Source organism: Pteronotus mesoamericanus, unplaced genomic scaffold (assembly GCF_021234165.1).
Source record: "Pteronotus mesoamericanus isolate MK-2021 breed Mesoamerican mustached bat unplaced genomic scaffold, CSHL_Meso_final contig_74, whole genome shotgun sequence".
NCBI classification, from domain to species: domain Eukaryota; kingdom Metazoa; phylum Chordata; class Mammalia; order Chiroptera; family Mormoopidae; genus Pteronotus; species Pteronotus mesoamericanus.
Genome location: NW_026555247.1, coordinates 14,802,887 through 14,829,361, shown reverse-complemented (window position 1 = coordinate 14,829,361; position 26,475 = coordinate 14,802,887). Strand labels below are relative to the sequence as shown.

Here is a 26,475-nt window from a genome sequence, read left to right as displayed (position 1 = left end):
GTGAGGGAAGCTATTTCAGGCTCTGAGCAGTGTCCTCCAGGGGAGATGGGATGATGCAGGCAAAACGAAGCTGTCTTCCTTCACTTTTTATGTGGTTATTCTCAGGTTTTGTGTTCCACTGTGTTGCTGCAGTTTCTTAAGTGGACTCCAGAGCTCTCTTATAGCTATTTTGTTTGTGGACAGCTGTCTAATTGTTCCCCTTTGTTGGGAGGAGGAGGCTGGGCTCTCTTACTTTACTATCTTTGTGGCATCACTCTGATTGGTCTCTCCGTTTGCTGCTAATAGCGGCATGCTATTTTGGATACCTTTTTGTGAGAGTAAAGCAAATAGAGTAACACAGAGGAAACATCTAAAGACATTCTATTCTGGGTTTCGGTGAATATTTGCATTATCATTGCTTTTTCAAGGACAGTACTTTCACAACATAGTTTTGTGCACTAATTTATTTAAAAATTTATATTAACTGCTTTCTAAATTGTTTCTTTTCTTAGAAAAAGATAATGCCACATCACAAGCATTGGTTTTATTTGGTGCCCCTAAGGAAGCTGTTGAGATTTTTCCTGAAAATAAAATGACAAATACTGAAGGTGAGAACTGAATGTAAATTATATAGTAACTTATGTAACCTATATTTATATTCACTCATTAGTTTGTGATGTCAGTATTATATTTTTATTGAGAAATAATACCTAAATATTAATTAATAGTTAACAAAGTAATTATCTAGTATTTAGAATATAATAATATATTTTATTAATAATAAATTGATTATAATTTGGTTCATAAGAATTGTTTACAATTTCACAAATGTATGAATTTTAAAAATGAGCATTTTCTTTATTGCTCATGCTAGACTGGCAGGTGCTAGAAAATTTCCAGTTTAACAAGGGTATGTTTTTTAAAAGGAAAAAAAGGACTTATGTTTTGGGGGTGTGAAATCCAGAATTAAAAATTGTTCATTGAAAATCCATTAAGCATCTTTGAAAGTGTTTCTGATATTATATGTGGAAATAAGCAGAAAGAGATGATGAAATGTGTATATTTGATGTACAGGGGTTCTTATTTGTTTCCTAGATCATTCTGGTGGAGAACTTTACATCAAAAAAATTCATATTGATTTAATCTTGATTGGTAAATTTCTGCTCTGGAAATTTTCAGTTTGATGGGGCAAACTTGGGATAAGTTGCCATTTTGACCCTTTATTTCTGTCCAGTAGAAGTCTTGAATAGAATTTTAATGTCCTGGCTTAGATTTTATTGCCCATAGTTAGCTATGAGCCATAGGTAGGTTAGGACAAATTTTAAAAATTATCAAATGATTGATTTATGAACAAATAAATTAAAAACACTGGAATGTATATGTGCTATTAGAATGCATACATATTTTAGAAGTGGAGTATATAATCTTCAGGCTAAGTAAAATATAACTATACACTAATTAGTACAAAACAATAGAAAAGAATGGTTATGTGGAGTAAGAGAGATGAAATAAGGTCATTAAAAGTTTCTGTACTTGCCCTGACTGGTGTGGTTCAGTTGGTTGGAGCATCATCTCATAGATGGAAAGGTTGGAGGTTCGATTCCTGGTCAGGGCGCATACCCAGGTTGTGGGTTCGATCCCTCATTGGGGTGCAGATGAGAAGCAGCCAATTGAATTGATGTTTCTCTCTCACATCCTTCTCTCTTTAAAAGCAATAAAATGATGTCTTTGGGTGAGGGTAAAAAATTTCTGGACTTGATTTTGATGTGTGGGCATGAGGTTTCCAAGCAATTCTTTTAAACCAGCTGGGTGTCCTACATTCAACTCAATTCTGACACCATCCACCTGGAGATGGCATCAGATCCCACTAAGACCTTAGTCCTACTAGACTACCTCTCTCTTTACTTCAAATACCAGTGGAAATCCCTGGTTTCACCTGTGCTTCTGACCAACTGCTGCACATTGGAGGTTTTAATGAATATCCCTTCCTGGGTTTGAATAATTTGCTGGAGTGGCTCACAAACCTCAAAGAAATATTTTGCTTCCCAGATTACCAGTTTATTATGAAAAGGATATAACTCAGGAATAGCCAGATGGAAGAGGTGCGTAGGGCAGGGTACGGGGAAAGGATGCAAAGCTTCTATGTCTTCTCTGGACAGACCACTTTCCCGAAATCTCTGTATGTTCAACGATACAAACAAAGCTTTCTGAACCTAGTCCTTTTAAGTTTTTATGGAGGTTTCACTACATAGGCATGCTTTATTATATCAATGACCATTGGTGATTGATCCTAAAGTCATCTCATTAACACACTGAAGGACATCCTTATGGCTCTCATTTAGGAAGTTCCAAGGGTTTTAGGAGTTCTATGGCAAAAACAAGACAAAGGCCAAATACAAATTATTTATTGTAAATCACAGTGTCACAGTAATACATGACAAATGAGTAGTAGGGACAAGAAGTACCCTCAGTGTTTTGAGTAACACCAATATTTATGGTCTCTAAGGATTAGGAGAGCTGTCAATGGATAAGGACAGATTTGAACTGAATCTTGAAGGATGCATTTGTATATGAAAAGTGAGAATGGTATTTAAGCAAGAAAAACAGAATGTCAAATAACAGTGATGAAATAGTACAAAAAATGGAGAAAATAGATTACTTTGACTCCAGCATAGAGAAGATTCAGAAATGTAAAGATAATTGGGTAAAATAAAGCATTTTGAGTTTCAGGCTCAGGAATGATTCTATATATATTTAAGTAAAGATATTACATAACCAAATCCTTTGCTTGGAATTATGAGTCTGCTATGCAGAATTACTTGACTAAAGGAAGAAATATGGATACTGGTTACTTTATAATTACAGGCCAGGCTTAAGGTAATAAGGGCATGATTTATGAAAGATCAATAGTTGAGAAAGATAGGAATTAAAGAGATATTACAAAGGAATAATATTTGGCAATATAGTAATTTAGGAACTTGAATAAAAAGAGGATTCAACAATGATTTAACTGTTGCACACTTTGATAGTGGGAACAGAGAAGAAAGAAAAAGAGGGTGAGTGGAATGAAGATAAGTTTAGTTTTAGGAATACAGGCTTGTCGGCCTTGAAAAAGTCCAAATAGGTTAATGCTAAGTAGATTTGAGGCAGGCCTGTAATCAAAAGTTTTTATCTCGGCGTACCTGTAGTCTCTCATCATGTCGTTATTTGCCAAATAGTTTCTGATACTCACTCTGTGTCAACACCATTCTCACTGCCTGGAGTGGATCAGATCCCTCCCATCCTGGAGCTCTCTCTGTATGTCTTCCCTGTCTTTTCCAGCTCTATGTCTGGTGGTAGAAATGTGTTTCTTTTCCTCTGTAGCCCTTCTGGCTTTGACATGTTAGGTTACTGGTATCATGGATTTCTTTAGTTCCTTGTTTATGGTATATCAACTTCTCAATGTGTACATTTTAATTTTAACTTTCATCCTCTCCTCCTGCTAAGGATCCCTCAAGTCCCACCTTCTTTTTTCTACATTCAATGCTAGGGTCAGGCTCCAGGAAGGATATGTTTTGGAAGATTTGTACATTTTGACAAGGAGTTCAGGGTAAAGTTAAGTCTAAAGTTGGTTAGTTTGGAATTAATCATTTAGAGGAGATAACTAAGAGAGAAAATTATTTCTTACCAAGAGTCATGCCTATGAGGAGAAATAGGTAATGAAGAAGTGAGAGAAAGTTATTAAAAAAGAACATTTCAGGGAAGTGTTGTCTACTCCGTTCTGTAGCATAAAGAGTTAAAAGAGATGGCAAATTATAGGAGGTTATTGAATTAGGTTAGTAGTCTTTTTATAATGCAAATTTATTGAGGTAAAATTTAAGTAAAATATAGTTCACTCATTTCAAGTATACACATGAATGACTTTTGACAAACATAAATACATATTTAACCATATCTAAACAGGATATAGAATCTCCCATCTTTCCAGAAAGTTCATTCATGACCTTTGTAGTCAATATCACTTCATCCTTTCCTATACCCACTGATATGATTTTAGTTTTTCCATTCTAAAATTTCAAATACACCTTAAATTATTATGTCTGTGTGAATAAACTATGTAAGGATCAAATTCACTGAACAAGGAGAGTTGACAGTTTATGAACATAGTATTTTCGTTTCATTTGCCAACACAACAGCCAGTCCATATTTTCTCTCAAATGAAAGTTTCATGTTGTGAAGTCTCAACAAATGTCAACTCTGGCCTAGATCACTTACACATTAATTCTGAGCAAGAAAGTTAGAGTTGAGCAGATGTTTAGAGAGGATGAAAGTCCTGTTTGAGCTTAATTCTTTAAACATCCTGACCACTTCACCAGGAGCAGCTCTATGAATTAATGTTTGACTAATACCAGTAATTCTCATTGTATCATGGAATTTTAGGTGCAAAATATTCTATATAACACTACCAATGCACTCATTTATTGAATGAGAAACCTGGAGTTAGAGATTGAGTAGCTTTAGCTTAGGAATCATAGTTTATAGTCAAATCAAAAAGTGAATGAACATGACACTTAGTTCACTGATCTAAGTGTCTCTTTAAGGTAGAGAAAATTAAAACAAAATGCAAAGTTTTAACTTACACCATGCATGCATTAGAATAAAAACAGTCATAAGAACTCCAGAATTTTGGTTCTATCTTCTGCTGCTATGATGCCATGTATTTTTACAGAATTTTAGTGCAAAATTTAACTTTATAATGCTTTATTTTCCCTTCTTTACCGTATGTAAAATGTTAATCCCAAACCATAGGGATGCTATGGAAATGAATTAGTATTCACATAATAGATTGAGAGTGGCACATACAGAGAAATATTAAATGAGTCATTACTATCCTTGTTTCCCCCACATTTAATGAAGCAAAACAGATGTTTTGAGTATAAGGGCAACTGTCTAGTTGTTAAATGTATATTAAAATCTTATTTCTAAAAGGAAGGGCAACATGCCCTTATCAAGATACTTGCATAGAAGATCAATATGTAATTTTCACCAGCATGCACTTTGTTCCTTTCACTATTACAGAGATGAAAATATATATCTGTATATGAATGACAGAAAAACATATGGAATGTACATACACACAAAATAGATATAGCAAGTACATGTGTTCAGGATGGTCGAAGCAAACTAATATACTTCAGAATATCAGCACTGATCTCTTGAAGGAACATTCAAAATTCAGAATAAAGTGGTATGTGAAACATTTGAGATGCCCTGAAATATATTTTTAGGACTGCTTCTCTTTGCCACATTTTTTAAAATATAAAAACAAACTCTGTAGTTTAGTTTATACTCCATAGCCAGGGAAATACAGTTCAAGTGCCAGCTCTCCCACCTACCAGTTTTGTGGAATTGGACATATTATATAATTTTTCTAAGCCTTGGTTTCCTCACTTATGAAATCAAGATAATAATCCAATTTCATAAGATTGTTGTGAGGGTTAAAAAAGACATTGCATCTGAAGTACTTAGCATAGCCCTGGCTGGTATGGCTCAGTTGGTTGGAGCATCATCCTATAAACTGAAAGGTCACAGATTTGATCCCTTGTCAGGGCACATACTTGTATTACAGGTTTGATCCCTGGTCAGAAGCATATAGAAGGCAGCTAATCGATGTTCCTTTCTCACATTGATGATTTTTCTCAATCCCACCCCCATCCTCTGTCTCTAAAAAAAGCAATAAAAAAAATGTCCTCAGGTGAAGATAAAAAAAGTACTTAGCATAGTCCCATGTTGGCATATATTTAATATATGTTATATATGCATATATACACACACATATATAGACACATTCATATATTCATATATATCTATAGGATAGAGTAAAACTTTTATTTATAAATGAAACAGATATGCCATTTTCACAGTGGGTTTTTTTTAGAGGAGGAGATTGTGAGACTTCATGTAGAAGACTGCAGTTTAAATGAAGATCTCTAAAGCACCACCTCTGTGGGTTGACATTGAAACAAAAGACACAGTCAGTAGACAATAGCATTACCTCTGTGTTTCTCAAGGTCAACTGAAATGAGGTCATCACCTGTCCTCATTGATGCACCAAGCTTATTTTGTGTCTTGCATTTAAGATCAGTGACTGCAGCTATAATCTAGCCCAGTAGAGTCCTCAGAGGCAAAAGGACTGCAACTAAGCACTTTGGTGGAGTTTCATGGACAACTTTGCTGTGCTTCTGCAACCTTCAGTTGCTTTGGGACATGCTGGGATTAGAATCATTGAGGCACATCAGACTGAGTGGATTTTATGATGAGTACAACTTGAATGCTATTGTGAGAACATCAATCACTCTTTGAAAGAGACTCCAATTTTCAGAAATGGAAGGTAGAAAATGAGGTTATTATGAGGATGAAGGGGACCTGCTTTTATTTTTTTTTCAGCAAGAGAAACTCATGCTGGATTTAAGGAAGGACTCCTTCAATGCATGAGTGCTTGGATATTATTTCCATTGGAAGATGTGGAATCTCATTGAAAGGCGAATTTAAGATATATTTCAAAGTCACTTGTAAGTGATTCAAGATTTATTTAGAAACAAATGGATTAATATGTTTTCTGCCTTGTTTCTTTACTTTTTTTCCCAATGGTTAGTTCATAATGCTATGGAACACAGACCTTTTGACTTTGAAGTTTTATTCTTGCTTCTTAGGTTCATTTTATTTGTTACATTCTAAATCATAAATAATAAATTTAGCTTTTAAATTTTTAGAAGGCTGGTTCTGTAATTGTGAAATATTTATCAACATATTTGTTAAAACACTTTAACAGTATTAGTTTAATAAAGCTGAATATTTTTGCATATTCTGAACATGAAGTTTACTACACTGTATGTAACTGATAATTAACTTCCTCTGTCTGCTTTACTTTTAGAGGTGAACAAAGGCATTTACTTTAGCTACCCATGTCGTCGTCACAGCTGTTCTTTAGTAAACATTCCAGCACCATGTGTCAACAAAATGATTTCACACCTTGAAGGTGTGGAGTCTAAGATACAAGAACATTTGAAACAGGTAAATGATGTTTAAAATGCTAATATCTTTATAAGTGCTATAGAGCCTGTAGGAGTCTCTTACTTCAAGATCTCAAAAAGTTCTTTTTTTATGATAGTTCAAATAGTTTATAAGACCTTGGCTTAGTTGTATAATTTTCTAATGTGGCATGATTTTGATAGTCTCACTCCAGAAGGGTGAAACGGCCTCATTAAATAAATTTTTCTCCTACCTATTTCTTCTTTATCTGAAGGCAATCATACTAGGTAATAATTTCCATTATCAACTTGACTAAAAAATTAAATAGTATTTATATCCTTTTTTTGGACACTAAACTGATTAGATTAGTAAATTGGTATATAAAAGGACAGTGTATTCTTTTTAAATGAGTTATTTTGTTCTAAAGAAATATTTGATAGGTCTGTTGAAAGAGAATATGTAATTATTCTTCCTTTGTCTTTTTAAACTTTTAGTTTGCCTTTATTATTCTGAAGGGAATTCAACCTTGAAATCACTGTAACTTTCAATTATTTTCAAAGGATGATTTAAAAATAATAAAAACCTTTTCAGAATTTTTCTTGAAGATTGCATTTCTCAGCAACTAATGCACAATTTGATTGTCCGGTTGGGAGGGTAAGATTGCCAGAGACCTGTGTTTCTTCTCTTCCTTCACCACCGTTACTGGATAGCTCTGAGGCAGTCTGGTGGGACACTTGTCGTGTGTGGCCTAGGGTTTTGTTTTCTTCGAGAAAAGCATTATAGTGCATTTGTTAAAATCACAGACTTTATAGCCACACATTCTGTGATCTTAAATGGGACTGAAGATACTGTGTTAAAGTGCCAGCATATGACATGCATTCTGTATATATTACTGGTATTTCTATAATACTATTTGTGTCATCCTATTTAGCATTATATTATTTCTGTTGTTTCTTTGTTAATGCTGTCTTCTGGTGCCCATCTAAAAGCCTAATACATAGTAGGCACTAAATAAATGTCTACTGAATGAAAAAAATAAATGAGGTCTGAAACAGAGCCTTTTTTCCCCCTGGATTCGTCTGAGGCACCTATACACCTAATATAGTAAGAGCTACTATTTACCAAACATCTGCTATTTTCTAGGCACTTAATAAATATATATTTTTATATTTGTCTTTTACAGGAATCCTACTTTACTTGTGAAAATTCTAAGACTTGGACAAATCAAGTCATTTCTATGTCATTGTACATGTAGCAAGCATTAAAGTTGAAATTTGAACTGAATTCCATCTGACTCTGAAACCCATTTTAGCCTCTGTTTTATGACTCTAAAAGGCAAAAGAAGGCCTTAATTTTCATTAACAAGGAATGATAGTTGGCATTTTGAAAACATGAAACAGACAAAATAAGGATGTCAGATAAACACACTTCCAGGGGGAAAAAAACCCCTCTAATAATAACAACAATGCATATACAAGTAAATAAATATACATACAAACTTTATCTAATTTATTGTGAAATAAATGCTCATAACCTTTTTTAAATTTCAGGACCTATTATAGACTTTCTATTTTTTAAGTTAAAAAATATTTTATTTTTGGCTGTATCTTTGGTAGTTACATTTGCTGGTATTGAATTGGTAAATATCGTCTATTTACTTAAATTTCTTATGCTGTGTTTTTTGTTTAGGTAACCACACTATTGATTAGATATTTACTTATCTAGATTTGAATTAATATTTTGAGAATAAACTGGTAGCTATCTATCTTCTTTAAAAATAATTTTTAACCTACTAAAATGAGAAAAGAACTTCCCATCATTATTTGGAAAAAATGAACTTCTGTTATTATTAGTTAGACATCTTTACATTCATATTCTTTCTCAAAAAACTTAAAGAAAATTTAGCCAACAGGAATTGAAAGAAATATGCAAAGACTAACTAGCGAATTTTTGATAAACTAAAGCTTTATTTCCAAAAAGGCAAACACATATGGTTTTTTATGGAAAGATTATGTATGATATTTTTCTATAGATAATAATTCAGAATTAGTTCATCTAAGCATTAACCTAAATTCAAATAAAGTGGGTTACTTGGTTAAGAAATATTTAAAATGAATACTTGTAGAAAATACTGAATTTTTGTAGTGTGTGTCTCGGTACATTTTAATGATTCCAGAATGCCTGAATGAAATGGAGATAAAAGCATTTCTTCTCAACATTTTTGTCTCTTAAAAATATTCGACCGAATGAAAGTTGTCAACAGATTATACCTTAGAGAGGAGTTTACATTTTTCATGTTATTTATTCATCGTCTACAACCCCAGGCACTGTCTTATATCTGTTTAGCGCTGGGGGAACAATGGAGCCTCCTCCTTTTCTAGTTTCCAAGGGGATTATGTGTGCAGAGAGCAAAACAAAGCAGCAGAAAACAACTTGATGATAACCAGCTGGAGTGTTGGCCCCAAATTCCATTGTAGGCCACATCAAGAGTTGCACAAAATGAGTCTTATTTTAAGTTGCAGATTTCCTGATTCTTCTGGATTTTAGGGTTAGGAGTCAAAGCAGACAATTGGCTTAATTATCTCTCTAAATTCTCTAATTCTCATGTTTTCATATTGTAATTGTTGGGAAAATTTGGTGCAATAATGAAGACAGACTGGCACATGAAGTGTTCAGCAGTCCGCGCAAGAGAAGGGGGTGCTTGCCCAAGTACAGGTTTATTTAACTAGCTCCTGCCAAGGCCCAGAAATCTGAAAGTACGATGCTCTTGACATTTAATTTTTCATTACACAGTGATATTTTCTTCTGATGAAGTTAGGCTTTTCCTGGGGGCTCAATGTGTACAGTTTTGATGGGCTAGTGTGGGGTCAAGGACAGAAAGAAAATGATGCCCTCTCTAGGCCAAGCAGTTTTTCCTCTTCTTTTAATTTGCAACATTTCACTTTTGTCTAAACTGTCCATTGTGTTTCTATACAAACTGCTTGATTAAAAAAAAATTATTGTTATTCTATTACAGTTGTCCCATTTTTTACCCCCTTTTTCCTCCTCTGCTCAGGCCACCCTCCACCCCCACAGTCAATTCCCACACTGTTGTCCATGTCCATGGGTCATTCACACATGTGCTTTAACTAGTCCCTTCCCCTTCTTTCCACCCTTACCCTCCTTCCCCCTCCCCTCTTGTTGCTCTCAGTCTGTTCCATGTTTCCATGCCTCTGGTTCTGTTTTGCTCATTAGTGTATATTTATTCATTAGGTTCCTCTTGTAGGTGAGATATATGGTATATGTCTTTCATTTACTGGCTTATTTCATTTAACATAATATTCTCTAGTTCTATCCATGCTGTTACGAAAGGTAGGAGTTTCTTCTTTCTGCTGCGCAGTATTCCACTGTGTAAATGTACCATAGTTTTTTGATCCACTCACTTACTGATGGACTGTTGGTAGGAATGCAGACTGGTGCAACCACTGTGGAAAACAGTATGGAATTTCCTCAAAAAACTAAAAGTGGAACTGCCTTTTCACCCAGCAATTACATACTGCTTGATTTTTAAGCACTGGTATACTGATGTAATTTACATATCATAAAGTTTGCCATTTAAAGTATACAAACCAATGGCTTTTAGTGTATTTTCAGAGTTGTGTAACCATTGTCATAATCACAAAAGACTGTAAATTATATGATCCCATTAATATGAAATGCCCAAAATAGGCCAGTCTATAGAGAAACAAAACAGGTGATGGTTTCCTTGGACTGTGGCAACTGCTGATGGGCAGGGAGTTTCCTTTTGGGATAAAGTTTGTTTGTTTTTCATCGTATAATGTTAATCTTTTATTAGATAAAGCTCTGTAGGTAATTGAAAAGCTGCCATCTACTTTGGGTATGGAATACATTAGATGAGTGAAAGATCCATCTTTTTTGGATGCACCGTTAGAGTTTGTTTGCTCACTACGTCACAGTGGTTTCTTTCATGTCAGAATAAATAGTGTAGAACCTGTGATGAGCAGAAATGCATCTGCCATAAGCTTGTCCATCTCTCATAGTAGTTTAATTGCAGTTCTGAATCTTGAAAAGAAAACTCTTTAGAGTAGAGTTACTATGAACATTTTCTCTATATTTATTTTTGCAAAGAATGAGAAAGCATTGCAAAATGATGGAAATAATTGCCTGGATAACTTCCCATAAAAATTAAGGTTTTGTTTTATTTTTCTGCCACCTTATTCTGCTAGACTAGATATTAGTTTTATTTAATTTGGAATGATCGCTACTGACTTGAAATTTTTCTCTTCATTTAATCAATTCATGTCATTAAGATGCAACCATGATTTAAAAGAATAGCATAGAGACAAAGTACAGATGCTCCTTGATTTATTACGATGGGGTTACATTCCGATAAATGCATTTAATACACCTAACCTGTTGAACATCATAGCTAAGCCTACCCTACCTTAAACATGCTCAGAACACTTATATTAGACTACAGCTGGGCAAAATTATCTAACACAGTGAAGATGCTGTACTGCAAGAATTTTTAAAGCATGCAACCCTTGGCTATTTTAGTTAGAGGCACTAACCTCTCTTCCCTTAGATTGTCAAATGAAAAAATGACAACAGCCAATGCAGCAATATCTGTCCAGTATGAATAAATCAAAATTACACCATTTTTTGTCAGATCAGCAAAAAATACAGTATATTTTTTTGGTGTGCTACAGAATTTTAGTAATAAGTATATGTGTGCCATGAGATGAAAAAGGTAGAAAATTGCAGCTGTAGAGTATTGGTTGTTTATCCTTGTGATTGTGTAGCTGACAAGGAGCTGTGTGTGGCTTGTTTCATCAGTAGAGAGTATCTTGCCATACATTGCTATTCCAGGAAAAGATTTAAATTACATATTCAAAGTCCAGTTTCTACTGAATGCATATCACTTTTGCACCATCATAATGTGAAAATATAGTAGGTCAAACCATCCTATGTTGTGGACCATCTGTATTTAGAAAACATTCTTTAAAATACAAATATTATATTGTACAGAAGTAACACTATCATCAATAACAATGATAATGAAGTTCAACTTTATTAAGTGCTTACTATATATCATAGGCCTAATATGTAAGATTTTATTGACTCCTTATTGAAACCTTGTGAAGTAGAAACTACCATTATCCCCAAATGCAGACGAGGAAAATGATTCCAGAGGTTGATTTATCCCAAGATCACACAGTCAGTGGCAAAGCCAGCATTCAGACCAGATGTATGTGAGTTCTAAGAACATCCTATTTACCATTGTGCTATGTCATTGATCCCTGAGAGCATGTCAGCTAGGAGGACCAAAACACATGAATGTTAAAATGTTTATAATTCTAAGTGGAAAACATTGGTTTGATTACACCATTTCATATTTGTGTTTAAGTTTGAAAATTAATATTTGATCATCTGACCCTCTTGACCAGATTTCTGATACTTTGAGTTTTTAATGATATTTCATTTTAAACTTAAGGACAGTTAAATCCTGACATATCCACTGTTCCCCATTCTATCATTCCCACTTTCCTTTATTTCCTTGCCTAATCAATTCGTCTCTTAAATTAGTATATTTGGTCTTTTACATCTTTGTTCTATCATCTCTATAGTCTGAAAAAATGCCAAGCTTGAAGAGATCTAATGGTCTACCATCTCCTCTCCTACCCCCAGCCTGCTGAACAGTGATAAAGAACAATACATGATAATTCAAATTTGAGTATTATACATTTATGGTCTCTAACCTTAAGGGGACCTTTAATTATGGTCTGAAATTATTCTGTTTGACAACCAGAACTTTTTCTTGTATTACTCTCTGGTATCTACTCTAATCCTTTCCTTTGTTTAGGTCTCCATATTCTCTACCTAACTACTCATTTATCTCTTACTTCCCTCCAAAATGGAAGATTTAATAACAGAAATACCTCAAACTCCTGTTACCCATGTATGAACATCTTTGAATTCTGGAAACATTGTTTCTTTTGTCCTTTTCATGGAAGACTTTCTTTCCCCACCAATGGCTAATGCCTTCCCCTGCATTCCATCTTACAAGCATCTTGTTATTATCAGGTGTTCTCACTATCTCATCTTCCAAATCTCCTGTTTTCTTAACTCCTGTCACATTTAAAATACTGATTTCTCCTTTTCTGAAGAAAAAAATTTTACCCCATATGTACTTTTAAATATACCTTTTTTTTTTTTTGCTTTTTCTTACTGTTCCATTTAACATCTGAAGAGATGTCTAAATTTAGTACATCTGATTCCTCATTTATTCATTGCAATGTGTATTTGGTCTCCATTATTCTAATGAAAATACCTTCATAAAAGCAACCATTGTTTTTTTCGTTATGTGTCACCGTACACATATATACAAACACACACATTAAAACTTTGTGACTAGAACAAACATTTATTTGTTTACAGCTGAACAATCTGTTCTGGGCTCAGCTGGGAAATTTTGTTGGTTCTTGCCGGGGGCCAAAAATGTGGATGCACACATCTGCTCACTCAAGTGGGAATAGTAAAGATGGCCTCACTCACATGTCTAGTGGCTGGGAGAGTATTCTAAAAGGACAAATCTCAATGGGCAAATGCTTAACAAAGCTTTGCTTGTGTTATGTTTCTGAAGTCCCACTGGTCAAAGCAAAGTGCATAGTCATCCCCTGTTAATGCAGTAGAGCAGCATATAGAGGAAACATTATATAGCTCATGACTCTATGTTACAGAATCAATAATTTAACATTAAGTTTTCATCAATTTACCCATCTCCTGCATTTACCTCCTACTTGGTTCTCTCCTTTAAACAGGCCTTGGTCTTTGCTATACTGCTCGAATTTTCTTACACTTAAAGTATAATAGATTCAATATAATCAAACGCACACTCCTGAAGAGACTAAATTCATCTACATAATCAAAAATGATGAATGTAATTACTTGAAATCCCAATAGATTTTTGTACAGAATATGACAATCTTAATATAAAATTTATATATCCCAAGAATAGTCAAAGATGTCTATAAAGGAAAAAAAGGAGGGAACTATATATCTGTCTATCTATCTATCTATCTATCTATCTATCTATCTATCCATCTATCTATCTATATATATCCCATATCAAAATATAGTATGACACAGGCAAATTAATGAAGTGATTTATTGTAATACAGAGGTAAAATTAACCAATGAAATGCAGGAGCCAGAAATAGGCACAATCATTATGAAAACTTGATACATGACTGATACAGCATAGCTGATTTCTAGGAAATGACTGTACTTTGCAATAAAATTGATATTGAGAAAAATTGTTAAATGAGAATTGTTACCTATTCTGCTGTTAAACACAATAAATTTTACATTGTTAAACATGTAAATCTCTAGTAAAAACCTTTAAAATTTTACAAGAAAAGGAAATATTTTATATGACCCTGCAGTATCAAAAAGTTTCTTAAGCAAGGTGTAAAATACTTAAAATAAAGGAAAATGATAAATTTAAGTGCATTAAAATTAAGAAATATTTTCCTAAAAGATATCATAAAGTAAAAAGACTAATCAAACTTAAAGGGTATTTTTAAAATATACATAACAAATTAAAGATAATAATTTGTTCCTGTAAGTCAAAAAGAAAATTCAAGTAAACCTAAAAGAAAATGGGCAAAAAAAAACCAACAACAAAAAACCAAGCAGAGAACATGATGAGTATTTAATAAGTATATTGATATCATCTAAACTAATTAATAATCAGGAAAATGTTATCTTTTGGTTTTGGAAACTGGCAACTCAGAATCCTGAATAGTGCAAAATCCTACAATTAAGCTGATTTATATAATAGTTTAAGAAGTCATTTGAAATGTCACAAGAGAATCAGGAGGAAATAGGTTAAGAGGCAGTTTAATGAGTTGTGATGTATTGATCCAAAAATTTAAAAGTCCTCAATAACTAGGTAATGCATAATTAATATTCTCAGTTTGATCCTCTTTAGAGTGTAATAAAAATGATATAATATATACTAATAAAAAGGTAGGTTATTTAAATTTTTAGAAATACCTTAGGATAAAATATCAAGACTTTAGGAATATTTTTGAAGAAGTGATGAAATGTAATGAAAAACTGTTTCAATCAATCTTTGATCTGATGTGAGAAGGCAAAATTTCAAGTACCTGGCATTCAAATAACCAGAATGTTTAAATGATTAACAAAGGAAAGACCTACTATACCAGAGAAAAATTTGAGCTTTACATTCATAACTGACCATCTGAAATATTTAGACACATTTTTAAAATATCCCAAAGTCACTGGAAATTATTTTAATAAAATTTCTGTTATATTTAAGCTAAGAATTTCACTTGTTATATGCATTAGAACCATTGATTCTAACGGGACCATTATCAATTTTTTCCAAGTAACCATGAAAGTCTATGCATTTCTGATTTCTGTCCCTTTCAAAGAGCAAAGAGAAACAAAAGTGGGGTGAGGGACTAAAAATGTCAAATAATACATACTTTAAAAATTACAATATAGTGTACGCAAATCAGTAAACGTGATACATCACAAAGAAAAGACAAAAACCACATGATCATCTCGATAGATGAAGAAAAAGCATCGATAAGGTACAGCACCCATTTATGATCAAAACACTCAGCAAAATGGGAATAAAAGGGGCATTCCTCAATGTAATAACGGCCATATATGAAAAACCTACAGCCAATATCATACTCAACGGGCAAAAACTGAAAGCTTTCCCACTAAGATTGGGAACACGACAAGGATGTCTGCTCTCACCGCTTCTTTTCAACATCATATTGGAAGTCCTAGCCACAGTGGTCAGACAAGAGAAAGAGATAAAAGGCATCCAAATAGGAAAGGAGGAAGTAAAGATATCATTATTTGCAGATGACATGATAGTGTACATAGAGAACCCTGTAGACTCTACCAAAAAACTCCTCAACCTAATAAGTGAATTTGGCAAAGCAGAAGGATACAAACTCAACATTCAGAAATCAAAGGCATTTTTGTACACCAGCAATGCAATAGAATAAGAAGAAATCAGAAAAAAAATACCATTCGATATAGCAAGAAGAAAAATAAAGTACCTAGGAATAAATTTAACCAAAGACGTAAAAGACCCGTAAGCAGAAAATTATACAACATTGAAAAAAGAAATTAAGGAAGACACAAATAAATGGAAGCATATACCGTGCTCATGGATTAGAAGAATTAATATCATCAAAATGTCCATACTACCCAAAGCAATTTATACATTCAACGCAATCCCTATTAAGATACCAATGCCATATTTCACAGAAATAGAACAGACATTTCAAAAATTTATATGGAACCATAAATGACCCCGAATAGCTGCAGCAATTTTGAGAAAGAAAAACAAAGTAGGAAGGATCACAATACTGGATATCAAACTATACTACAAAGCCACTATACTCAAAACAATCTGGTACTGGCACAAGAACAGACCCATAGACCAGTGGAACAGAATAGAAAGCCCAGAAATAAGCCCAGGTCTCTATGGGCATCTAATCTTTGACAAAGGGGGCAGAAGCATAAAATGGAGCAATAACAGCCTCTTCAACAAAAGGTGTTGGGAGAGCTGGACGGCTACATGCAAAAAATTGAAATTGGATCATCAGCTGACACCATACACAAAAATAAACTCAAGATGAATAAAAGACTTAAATATAAGTCTCAACTCCATAAAAGTCCTAGAGGAGAACATTGGCAGGAAACTCTCAGATATCCCACACAGCAATTTTTTCACTGATATGTCTCCTAAAGCAAGGGACATAAAGGAAAGAATAAACAAGTGGGACCTCATCAAAATAAGAAGCTTCTGCACAGCAAAAGAAAACATCAGCAAAATGAAAAGAGAGCCAACCCTATGGGAAAATATATTCGCTAATGATACATCAGATAGAGGTTTGATCTCCAAGATTTATAAAGAACTCACTCGACTCCACTCCAAGACGACAAACGATCCAATCAAAAAATGGACAAAGGACCTGGGCAGACGCTTCTCCAAGGAGGAGATACAGAGGGCACAGAGGCATTTGAAAGGATGCTCAGCATCACTAGCCATCAGAGAAATGGAGATCAAAACCACCATGAGGTACCACCTCACACCGGTCAGAACGGCCATCATAAACAGATCCACAAACAACAGGTGCTGACGAGGCTGTGGAGAAAAGGGAACCCTAGTCCATCTGTTGGTGGGAAAGCAGACTGGTGCAGCCACTGTGGAAAGCAGTGTGGAATTTCCTCAAAAAGCTGCAAATGGAACTGCCTTTGGATCCAGTGATTCCCCTGCTGGGACTGTACCCTAAGAACACCAAAACGCCAATTCAAAAGAACCTATGCACCCCAATGTTCATAGCAGCCCAATTGACAATAGCCAAGTGTTGGAAGCAACCTAAATGCCCATCAGTAGATGATTGGATCAAAAAGTCATGGTACATATACACAATGGAATACTACGCAGCAGAAAGAAAAAAAGAAGTACTAAACTTTGCGACAGCATGGATGGAACTGGAGAGCATTATGCTAAGTGAAAGAAGCCAAGTGGCGAAAGACAAATACCATATGATCTCACCTATAAGCGGAACCTAACCAACAATACAAAGATGCAAGGAAAATAAGACCAGCAACACTGATGTAAAAGAAATCAACAGAGACAAGAGGGAAGGAGGGAGGGGGGGCGGGAAAAAGAAGGGAAGGGGAAAGTCAAGGAACATATAGCAAGGACTCATGGACATAACCAAAGGGGAAGAGCTGAAGGAGGGAAAGAAGGAGGGGGCAAGGGAAAGTGGTGGGGGGGAGGGAGAGACAAATGTATTTGAAAATATAAATTAAAATTAAATTAAAAAAATTACAATATAGTAGAAATCAAACACTTTACTTACTCTAAACAGTATTGCTTATAAACTCTTTCTCAATACATGTAACATTCTAATTGACCCTGGTTTTTTAACTCTATGTTTGTATTGAAAACTAGCACCAAATACTTTCAATATTTAAGTACTATTTAAATTTTTGAGACAAAAAAACTGTTTATAAAACATTCTTTTTCTATTCTTAAAAATAAGGAAAAATTAACTTCATGTTGAGAATCTTTTTTATTGTGAAATATTTATAGATATGGAATACTAATTTTGAATACTATTTCCCCACTCTGACCTACTTTCATCTAAAAAGAATACTCATACATATGAATTTGCAGTCTATTTGGGGTTTTCTATACATATCTTTTCAAAAGCGCAAATCATCTTGAAAACATAGGCAATATTTGTCAAACAATATGCCAAATTTTTTTGAAAATTTAAGAACATTCCTTCCCATGTTTTAAAAAGCAGCCTCATTTAAAACCTGAAATAATTTAGAAAATTATCCCTGAATCCATTCATTCAAAAGTATTTATTTAATGCTTATAATGTGCCACATTCAGGTAGGTATTATGGTTAGTAGAAATTATAAATAGATTCTAACTTCCAAGACCTTAAAAATCTGGTAGGAGAGAGAGAGAGAGACATAAAGAAACAACTGAATTACAATGTGGTCAGTAAAATATCATATGAAATTTCAAAGAAATACAGCTATCCTAAACTTTGGAGGACAAAGATAGTTTTGTGGGAAGAAGTGAGAGTTAAACAGAGATAAGAAATCATGTGGGTTAAATTCGAGAAGTGAGAGAGTCAGTCAAAGCTAGAGCAGAGTATATGAAGGGGCATGAAGCTTACGAGTAAATATTATTTTATAAAGGAGATTTTATGTCATGCCAAGGAGTGTGAATTAATCATGTAGCAAGAGAGATTCAGAGGAGGGTTTTAAAAAGGCTATTGACAATAGTATATCTTTTTTAAATTAAACTTATTGGGATTAAAAAAATTATAAAAGTTTCAAGTGTACAATTATATATATACCTTCTGTACATTTGGGTGTTTACTATCCAGAGTCAAATCTCCTTCCATCACCATGTACTTGACCTTCTTTACCCTTTTACTAACTCCCCCTGAGTCCCCTTTCCCTCTGGTAACCACCATACTGTTTTCTGTGTCTATTGGTTTTTGTTTGTTTGTCTTGCTTCTTCATGTGTTGCCTTCAGTTTTATATCCCACATGAGAGCAATCATATGGTTCTTGACATTTTCTGTTTGTCTTATTTCTCTTAGTGTGATAGTCTCAAGATCCATCCATGTTGTTGCAAATGGCAATATTTCATCTTTTCTTACGGTTGAATAGTATTCCATTGCATGGGTGTGTGTGTGTGTGTGTGTGTATGCACACCACATTTTTCAACCTAAAAATATATTTAGAAATATAAGGCATATGGCCTGTTTTATGGAGGATGGATGGGAAGAAGAAATAACTAGTGAAGAAAAACCAGTGAAAGGGCCCTTACAATAATCCAGGCAAAAAATGAGAGTGGCCTAAATGAAGATACTGCAGTATGAATGGAAAGACTTGTTTCAATCTGAGACACATTCCAGAGGTTGAATCAAAACAAATTAGTAATTATATATAAAAGGTGAGGAAAAGTGAGTAGTCAATATAATTAATAAACTTTCTTGCTTAGGTTACCTGGTATAGGACGGTACTCCCATAAGATTATAATGAAGTTGAGGGCCTCTATTTTTGCCTAAATAAGCTTAATTTGAATTTCTAGGACCTTACAATGTTTTCTGTCACTGGTGAAGCTGTCTTTGTTTTTCCTCCCACCTGTTTGTGTTTATGTGAGATTTTGCTTGTTACATAGGCTCACTTTTGTTTCTCTCTATAAACCATAGCTTCTATACAACATTTAAGTCTTACCAGGTCTCCAGTGTGGTTAGAGAGCTCTCATGACAATAACTAGAAGGTAACTTCTCAGCATGTATTCTAGATTCTTGGGGAGGGGTAAGCAATAATACTGGCTAATATCATCACAGGCAGCCCTTCTATTATTTACTTTATCACCGTTTTACTCTTACAACTTGATGATGATCTCCAATTGTCGCTCCTGAGTTATTCTTTACTCTATTTTTACTATCAAGTGTAATCAGATTACTTTCTATTTCTGGGTATTCTTCAATATATGTTCCAGTGATTTTATTGACATACATATATATTTTTCTCCAGGAATTTTGTTATGATATGGGAACTGAAGAGAAGCATTGATGTATGCCCAGTCTAACACCCTGAATTGGAGATTATCTAAGAAACTCATAATATTCTGACTATATATTCTTTGTGTTTTTGGTAATTTATGCCCTTATAGCTCCAAGTTCTTTTACAGTATATCATAGAACATGACTTTTGCCAAGGAGTTTTTAGTCCAGAAAAGGGATCATACAAGGATAATACTAAATATTTATGAACTCATGTAATTATGCTTTCCACACTTTTATAATATATTAAAATTCAGTGAATAACATTGGTTGTATGGAAAGTCATTTGGGAGTAAGTGGCATTTGAACTGGTCTTTGATGAAGGTGTAAAATTTAGAAACACAAATGAAGGGTGAAACAATTAAGATGGAGTAATAGTGAAAGTATATGACTAGGCAGTAGAAGCAAATAACTGTTTGGAAACAACAGGGTACAACTGACAAAAATATAATGGGGCAGATGAAGTAGGGTATTTACAATTTTCCCAGTGAATTCAAATAAAAGTTAAGTTTACTATTGTTTTCTGAGATATTTAAAATTTGATTTTTATTGAGATCTTTTATTTTGACAGTTTGAAGCTGCTTTTGAAGAATGGTAAGATCCTATTATGCTTCTTTTATTTTTTAATGTTTACATTTTGATTAATCTACTCCCCATGAGTTTTATTTTGAAAGAAACAGAAAATTGAAAGAATAAATTTTCAGATTACATATTAAAATAAAATTTAAAAAATATAAAAATTAGTATATCACTAAAAGTGACAGAATAGGAATCTCCAGGACTCTGTTCCACCACAAAACAACTATAAGTTTGGCAAAAATTGGTCAGAATCAACGTTTTCCATCATCTGTAATTAGTCAAAAACTTACAACTGCCGTGGGAAAAGTTAATGAAGAAAGAGTCTGCTGAATTATATTGAGAGAACATTGTGGCATTTTAAATTGCCTGCTGGCCATGCTCCAGCCCCAGATCAGTGGTGGCCATGAAGAGGGCAGCCCGCACTTGTGGCGCCTGTTGCTAGTGCCATAAGGAACAATATGGACCTTCTTCTTGAATAGTTGTGGTTCAAAGTGTTGACCTGTCTGACAACTCCCTGAAGGATTGACACAAAGGCTAGTCTACATTTTGCCTGACTTGGAGTGATCCCAGAGCTTGAACTACTTCCAGGGAGTGTTTGTTGAAAGCATTTAAAGACGAATACTTGCCACCATTGTATGAGGCTATTGATATCAGCTGGAACAAGCATATGACAGGCCAAAATGCCTGGGAAAGAAGAGGTTGAAAAAGGAGATACATGAGAGAATAAGGCTTTTCAAAGCTTTCACATATACTGGAGAATCAAGAGGTGTATACAGATTGTCCAATGCTGGACACATGCTCAGGGAAGAACCAAGAAGTCCCTAATCTTTTACCTGTGGCTAATCTTTAGGATGAGCACAGGCAATAATTGATTATAAGAAGCAGAGATATAAACAGACTGGATAAGCATTGAAAGAATACTCCAGTACAGAGCCAACCTTTTAAGACTGGAAGGGTATTTCTTATCCCCCTCTGTTTAAGTTCCAGGTATTTAAGCTAACAAGCAAAACACAAGCTCACCAATTAGCTACTGAAACATTTACTTAACTGGCCATACATGACAAGGAATACAGATGTTTAAAAAAGTGTTTAAAAAACCATTAAACAAAGTAATATCAACCACGCACAATAAACAGCAATAATAACCCCAACAGAAGGGTAAATTTATTTACATTTTACTTTAAAATATTCAAAATGTTCAGTTGTATATAAAAATTTTGAGGCAAGCAAAGAAGAAAAGAAAGTTTGTCCCATTAACAATGAAAAAACAAATTAAAGAAACTGACCCTGAGGAAGCACAGACATTGGACTTATTTTATATAGACTTTAAATTGACTGTCTTAGATATTCTCAAAGAGATAATGAAACTACAGGCAAAGAACCAAACAAAATTAGGAATCTAACATGCCAACAAATATAGAATATTAATAAAGTGATTGAAAATATAAAAAAGAACCAAATAGACATTATGGAGCTGAAAAATATAATTATTGAAATGAAAAATTAATTAGAAGGGCTCATCAACAGATTTGAACAGAGGAAAGAATCAGGAATTTGAAGATAGGTCCATTGAGATTATTCAGGCTGAAGAGCAGAAAGTCAAAAGAATGAAGAAAAATAAACAGAGCCAAAGTGACTCCAGGAACATCACCAAAGATACAAATATACCTACATTGGGAGTTCAATCATGACTAGGGAGAGAAAAAGGGGGAGAAAGTGTATTTGAAGAAATACTGGCTGAAACTGCTCAAATCTGATGAAAACATGAGACTGTACTTCCAAGGAATCAGAGAACTCCAAGCATGATAAATTGAGAGATCCACACCAAGACACGTTTTAATGAAATTGCTGAAAGCTTGGGACAAAGATAGTACAGGTTTCCCCTGCGTCCAACTGAAGGGGTGCAAAGCAAAGAAACAATTACCATTAATTTATATGGAAAATTTTCTCAGTGTTCTCAGACCCCCAAAATCATACTGAATATGCTTAATTATGTCTAGTTTTACACCAAGTGTAACACTCTTAGAAGCTCTCTTAGGCTTTTCTGATACCTTAGGACACATCTGGCTAATGGATGCACAAAATAAATGGAGATAAAGCACAGTTGCTCACATAGTTCAAAGCTGTCATGGCTTGATGCTGAGATGCTGAGTGTAGTTCCCAAAGAAGGAGCTTGGAGGCATCACTGTCACCGCTCAGGGTGTTCACTGTCTTTCTAATGACTTGCTGCAAAACAAGTGCTGAACACTACTTGTGCTTTTGCTCTATTTTTTCTTAAAGCAAAAATCCTCTTTGGTTTTCTTTCACTTAGTGAAGCCACATACTAATGTAGGCCTTTGGTAAAAGCAAAGTGGCATAATGTGAACTTTTGAAAATCAGGGTATACCTATATGATGAAAAGGAGAAAGAGGTGACTTATCATGTACAAGGGACCCTCAATAAAATTAACAGCCACTTTTTCATTAGAAACTATGGAGGCCAGATGGCAGTGAAATGGCATATTTAAGTTGCTGGAAAAAAAAATGTCAAACAAGAATTCTGAATCCTGGAAAAGTGTGCTTCAGAAACAAAGGAGAAATGAAGCTTTTCCTACATAAACAAAAACAGAGGGGCTTCATCACTAGGTCACCTATCAGAAATCCTAAAAGCAGCCTTCAGGCAAAATTGAAAGACACTAGACAGTAACTTGGAGCCGTATTAAAAAACAACAAACAACAGTAAAGGTAGGTACAGAGATAAATACAGAAGTCACTATAATTGCATTATTTTTTGATATCTCTTTTATTTTCTTACATAATTAAAAATGTAAATGAGCAAAACTATAGTTATAAATCTGAATTAACGGTGATGACATAATGTGTAAATGAGCAATATGTGAAAATAATATAAGGGGAGGGAGCAGAGCTAAAGGAACAGAATTCCTTAATGCTATTGAAACTACACTGATGTTAGTTCATACTTAATTCTCATGAAGTTAAGGTGTTAATTGTAATCACCAGGGGACCACTAAGAAAAATTCTGAAACCAAATAAAAGAACAACCTCCCCCCCCCGCCCCCAAATCCAATAAGGAAACTAAAACAATACACACACACAACTAACTACAAAAGAAGGCAGTTATAAAGAAGATAAAGAGTGGAAAAGATAGAATATATAAAAAAACAAGTTTGCAGAAGTTACTCCTCTCTTAATCAGTAGTTACTTTCCATGAAAATGTATTGAACTATTTTATTAAAAAGTAGAAAGTAGTGGAATGGATAAAAATAAATGATCGAACTATATTCTGTCTATAAGAGTCACTGGAGATCCAAAGTCACAAGAAGGTTGAAAGTTAAAGGAAAAAAATATATATTTTGTGAAAATAGTAACCAAAATAGAGCTCCAGTGGCTATACTAATGTCACACAAAACAGACTTTAAGTCAAAATATATTGCAAGAGACAAAGTACACTTGGTGTCTTGAGGAATGGGTCACTCTATCAAGAAGATATATAAACTCTAAACATATACAAACCTAAACACATAACCTCAAAATACATGAAGTATAAACTGACAGTAATGAAGGGAGAAGTGTAGTTCTGCAACAAGAGTGTATAAATTCAATATCTTCATTTTCAATAATGGATAAAAGAACTACAAAGATTAATAAGGAAATAGATTTGACCAACACTAGAAACATCTACACCTGTCTTACATAATACACTTCACCCAATAACAGTAGAAAACACATTCTTTTCATGTTCAAATTGAACATTATTCATGATAGATTATATATTAAGCCACAAAACAGATCTCAATAAAGTTACAAATATTGAAATCATACAGAGTATCTTCTGTGCCCCAATAGAATTAAACTAGAAATCAATAACCAAAGGAAACTAAAAAACACATATTTATGTATAACTAAACAACACACTAAAAAAACCTAATATGTCAAACTGTAATCACAAGAGATATTAGAAAATACTTTAAGATGAATGAAAAAGGAAAACAATGTACCAAAACTTATGGGATTTAGAAAAAGGTGCTCACAGGGAAATTTATAGCTGTAAGTGCTTACATTAAAAAAGAATATTCCCAAATCTAGTAATCTAACTATGTGCCTTACAGAACTAGAAAAGAACGAATGTGCTAAAGCTAGCAAAGAGCAGAGAAAAATAAAATAATAAGAAATAATATCAATGAAAACAAAAGCCATTTCTTTGAAAAGACAAACCAAATTCACAAACCTTTAGCTAGACTGACAAAAAAAAAGAGAGAGAAGATGAATTACTAAAATCATAAAAATTAGAACATTACTACAGACTTTACAGAAATAAAACAAGTTTGTAATATCATTAACAATTAATAATACTATGAACAGCAAATTGGGTAACCAAGATGAAATAGGCAGTCCTGTCCAGGCAGCCCAGCTTGTTGGAGCATTGTCCCGATACACCAAGGTTGCGGGTTCGTTCTCCAGTCAGGGCGCATACAAGAATCAACCAATGGATTCGTAAATACTTGCAACAACAAATCCATGTTTCTCTCTCTCTTTCCTTTCCCCTCTCGCTAAAATCAATTAAAAGGAAAAAAAGATGAAATAGACAAATTCCTAGAAACACATGACTATCAAAACTGATTCAGGAAGAAGAAAATCTGAACAGAACTAACAAGTAAAGAGACTGAATCATCAATCAAAAAATTTATCAAAAAAGAAAAGCTAAGAACCAGATGGCTTCACTAGTGAATTCTACCAAACATTGAAAGAAGAGCCGTGGCCTAATGATTTGGTTGAAGGTTACAGGTTTGATACCAGGTCAGGGCACATACTTCGGCTGCGGGTTCAGTTCCTGGTCAGGATGCTTAAGGGAGGCAACCATTTGATGTTTCTCTCTCTAACGCTTCTTTCTCCCCACCTTCTTCTCTCTCTAAAATCAATAAACATATCCTTGGGTGAGGATTAAAAAAACATTGAAAAAAGGATTAATACCAATGCTTCTCAAATTCTTTAAAAAGGTAGAAGTGATGAGAATACTTCTTAATTCACTCTCTGAAGCCATCAATATCTTCATACTAACACCAGATAAAGACACAAGAAAAGTAACTAAAGACCAATGACTTAATGATGATCAATACAGAAATGCTCAACAAAATACTAGCCACCTGGATCCATCAACATATTAATGGAATTATATACATATATCATGACTAAGTGATATTTATCCTCGGAATGGAATGGCAGTTCAAAATACAAAAGCAATCAGTGTAATACATCCCAGTAATAAAAGGATATGGGGAAACCCATGTGAGCCTCTCAATTGATGTGGGAAGCAGGTGGCAACTTCCAACACCTTTTATGTTGAAAACACTAAAAAAACTTGGATTGGAAGCAAACTTTCAAAACATGATGAAGGAAGTTTATGAAAAATCCTTGACTGACATTATGCAGGGGTAAACTAAAGCAGGTTTATGGTTGTGAGTATATGAAAGAGTTTATTCTTGTATTATCATTATTTATCAATGATTGTATTTTCCTCACAGACAACTGTTAACCGACTTTTGCCCACCCCTGTACTTAATGGTGAAGACTGTAAGTTTTCAACCTAAATCAGGAACAAGACAATGATGGCCCACTGTTGCCACTTTTTAAAAAAGTTTCCATTGTTGACACTATTAGAGGTGTCCTCCATTTCCCCCTGACTTTTCTCCCTCCACCAAGCCCTCCAACCCTGGCCTTCACCACATGGTCTATGTCCATGGGCTT

General features: G+C 34.1%; 1 protein-coding gene across 1 annotated transcript in view; it reads left to right on the top strand.

The window, feature by feature from the left end:
• The first annotated feature begins 289 nt into the window (after positions 1 to 289).
• Positions 290 to 26,475, top strand: part of CCDC178 (coiled-coil domain containing 178) — a 297,827-nt gene continuing 271,641 nt past the window's right edge. Inside the window, exons 1-4 of the mRNA XM_054583812.1 lie at positions 290 to 317; positions 492 to 587; positions 6,893 to 7,032; positions 20,724 to 20,746. Of these exons, the coding sequence (XP_054439787.1) occupies positions 290 to 317; positions 492 to 587; positions 6,893 to 7,032; positions 20,724 to 20,746 (287 nt within the window). The remainder of the gene's footprint in view (positions 318 to 491; positions 588 to 6,892; positions 7,033 to 20,723; positions 20,747 to 26,475) is intronic.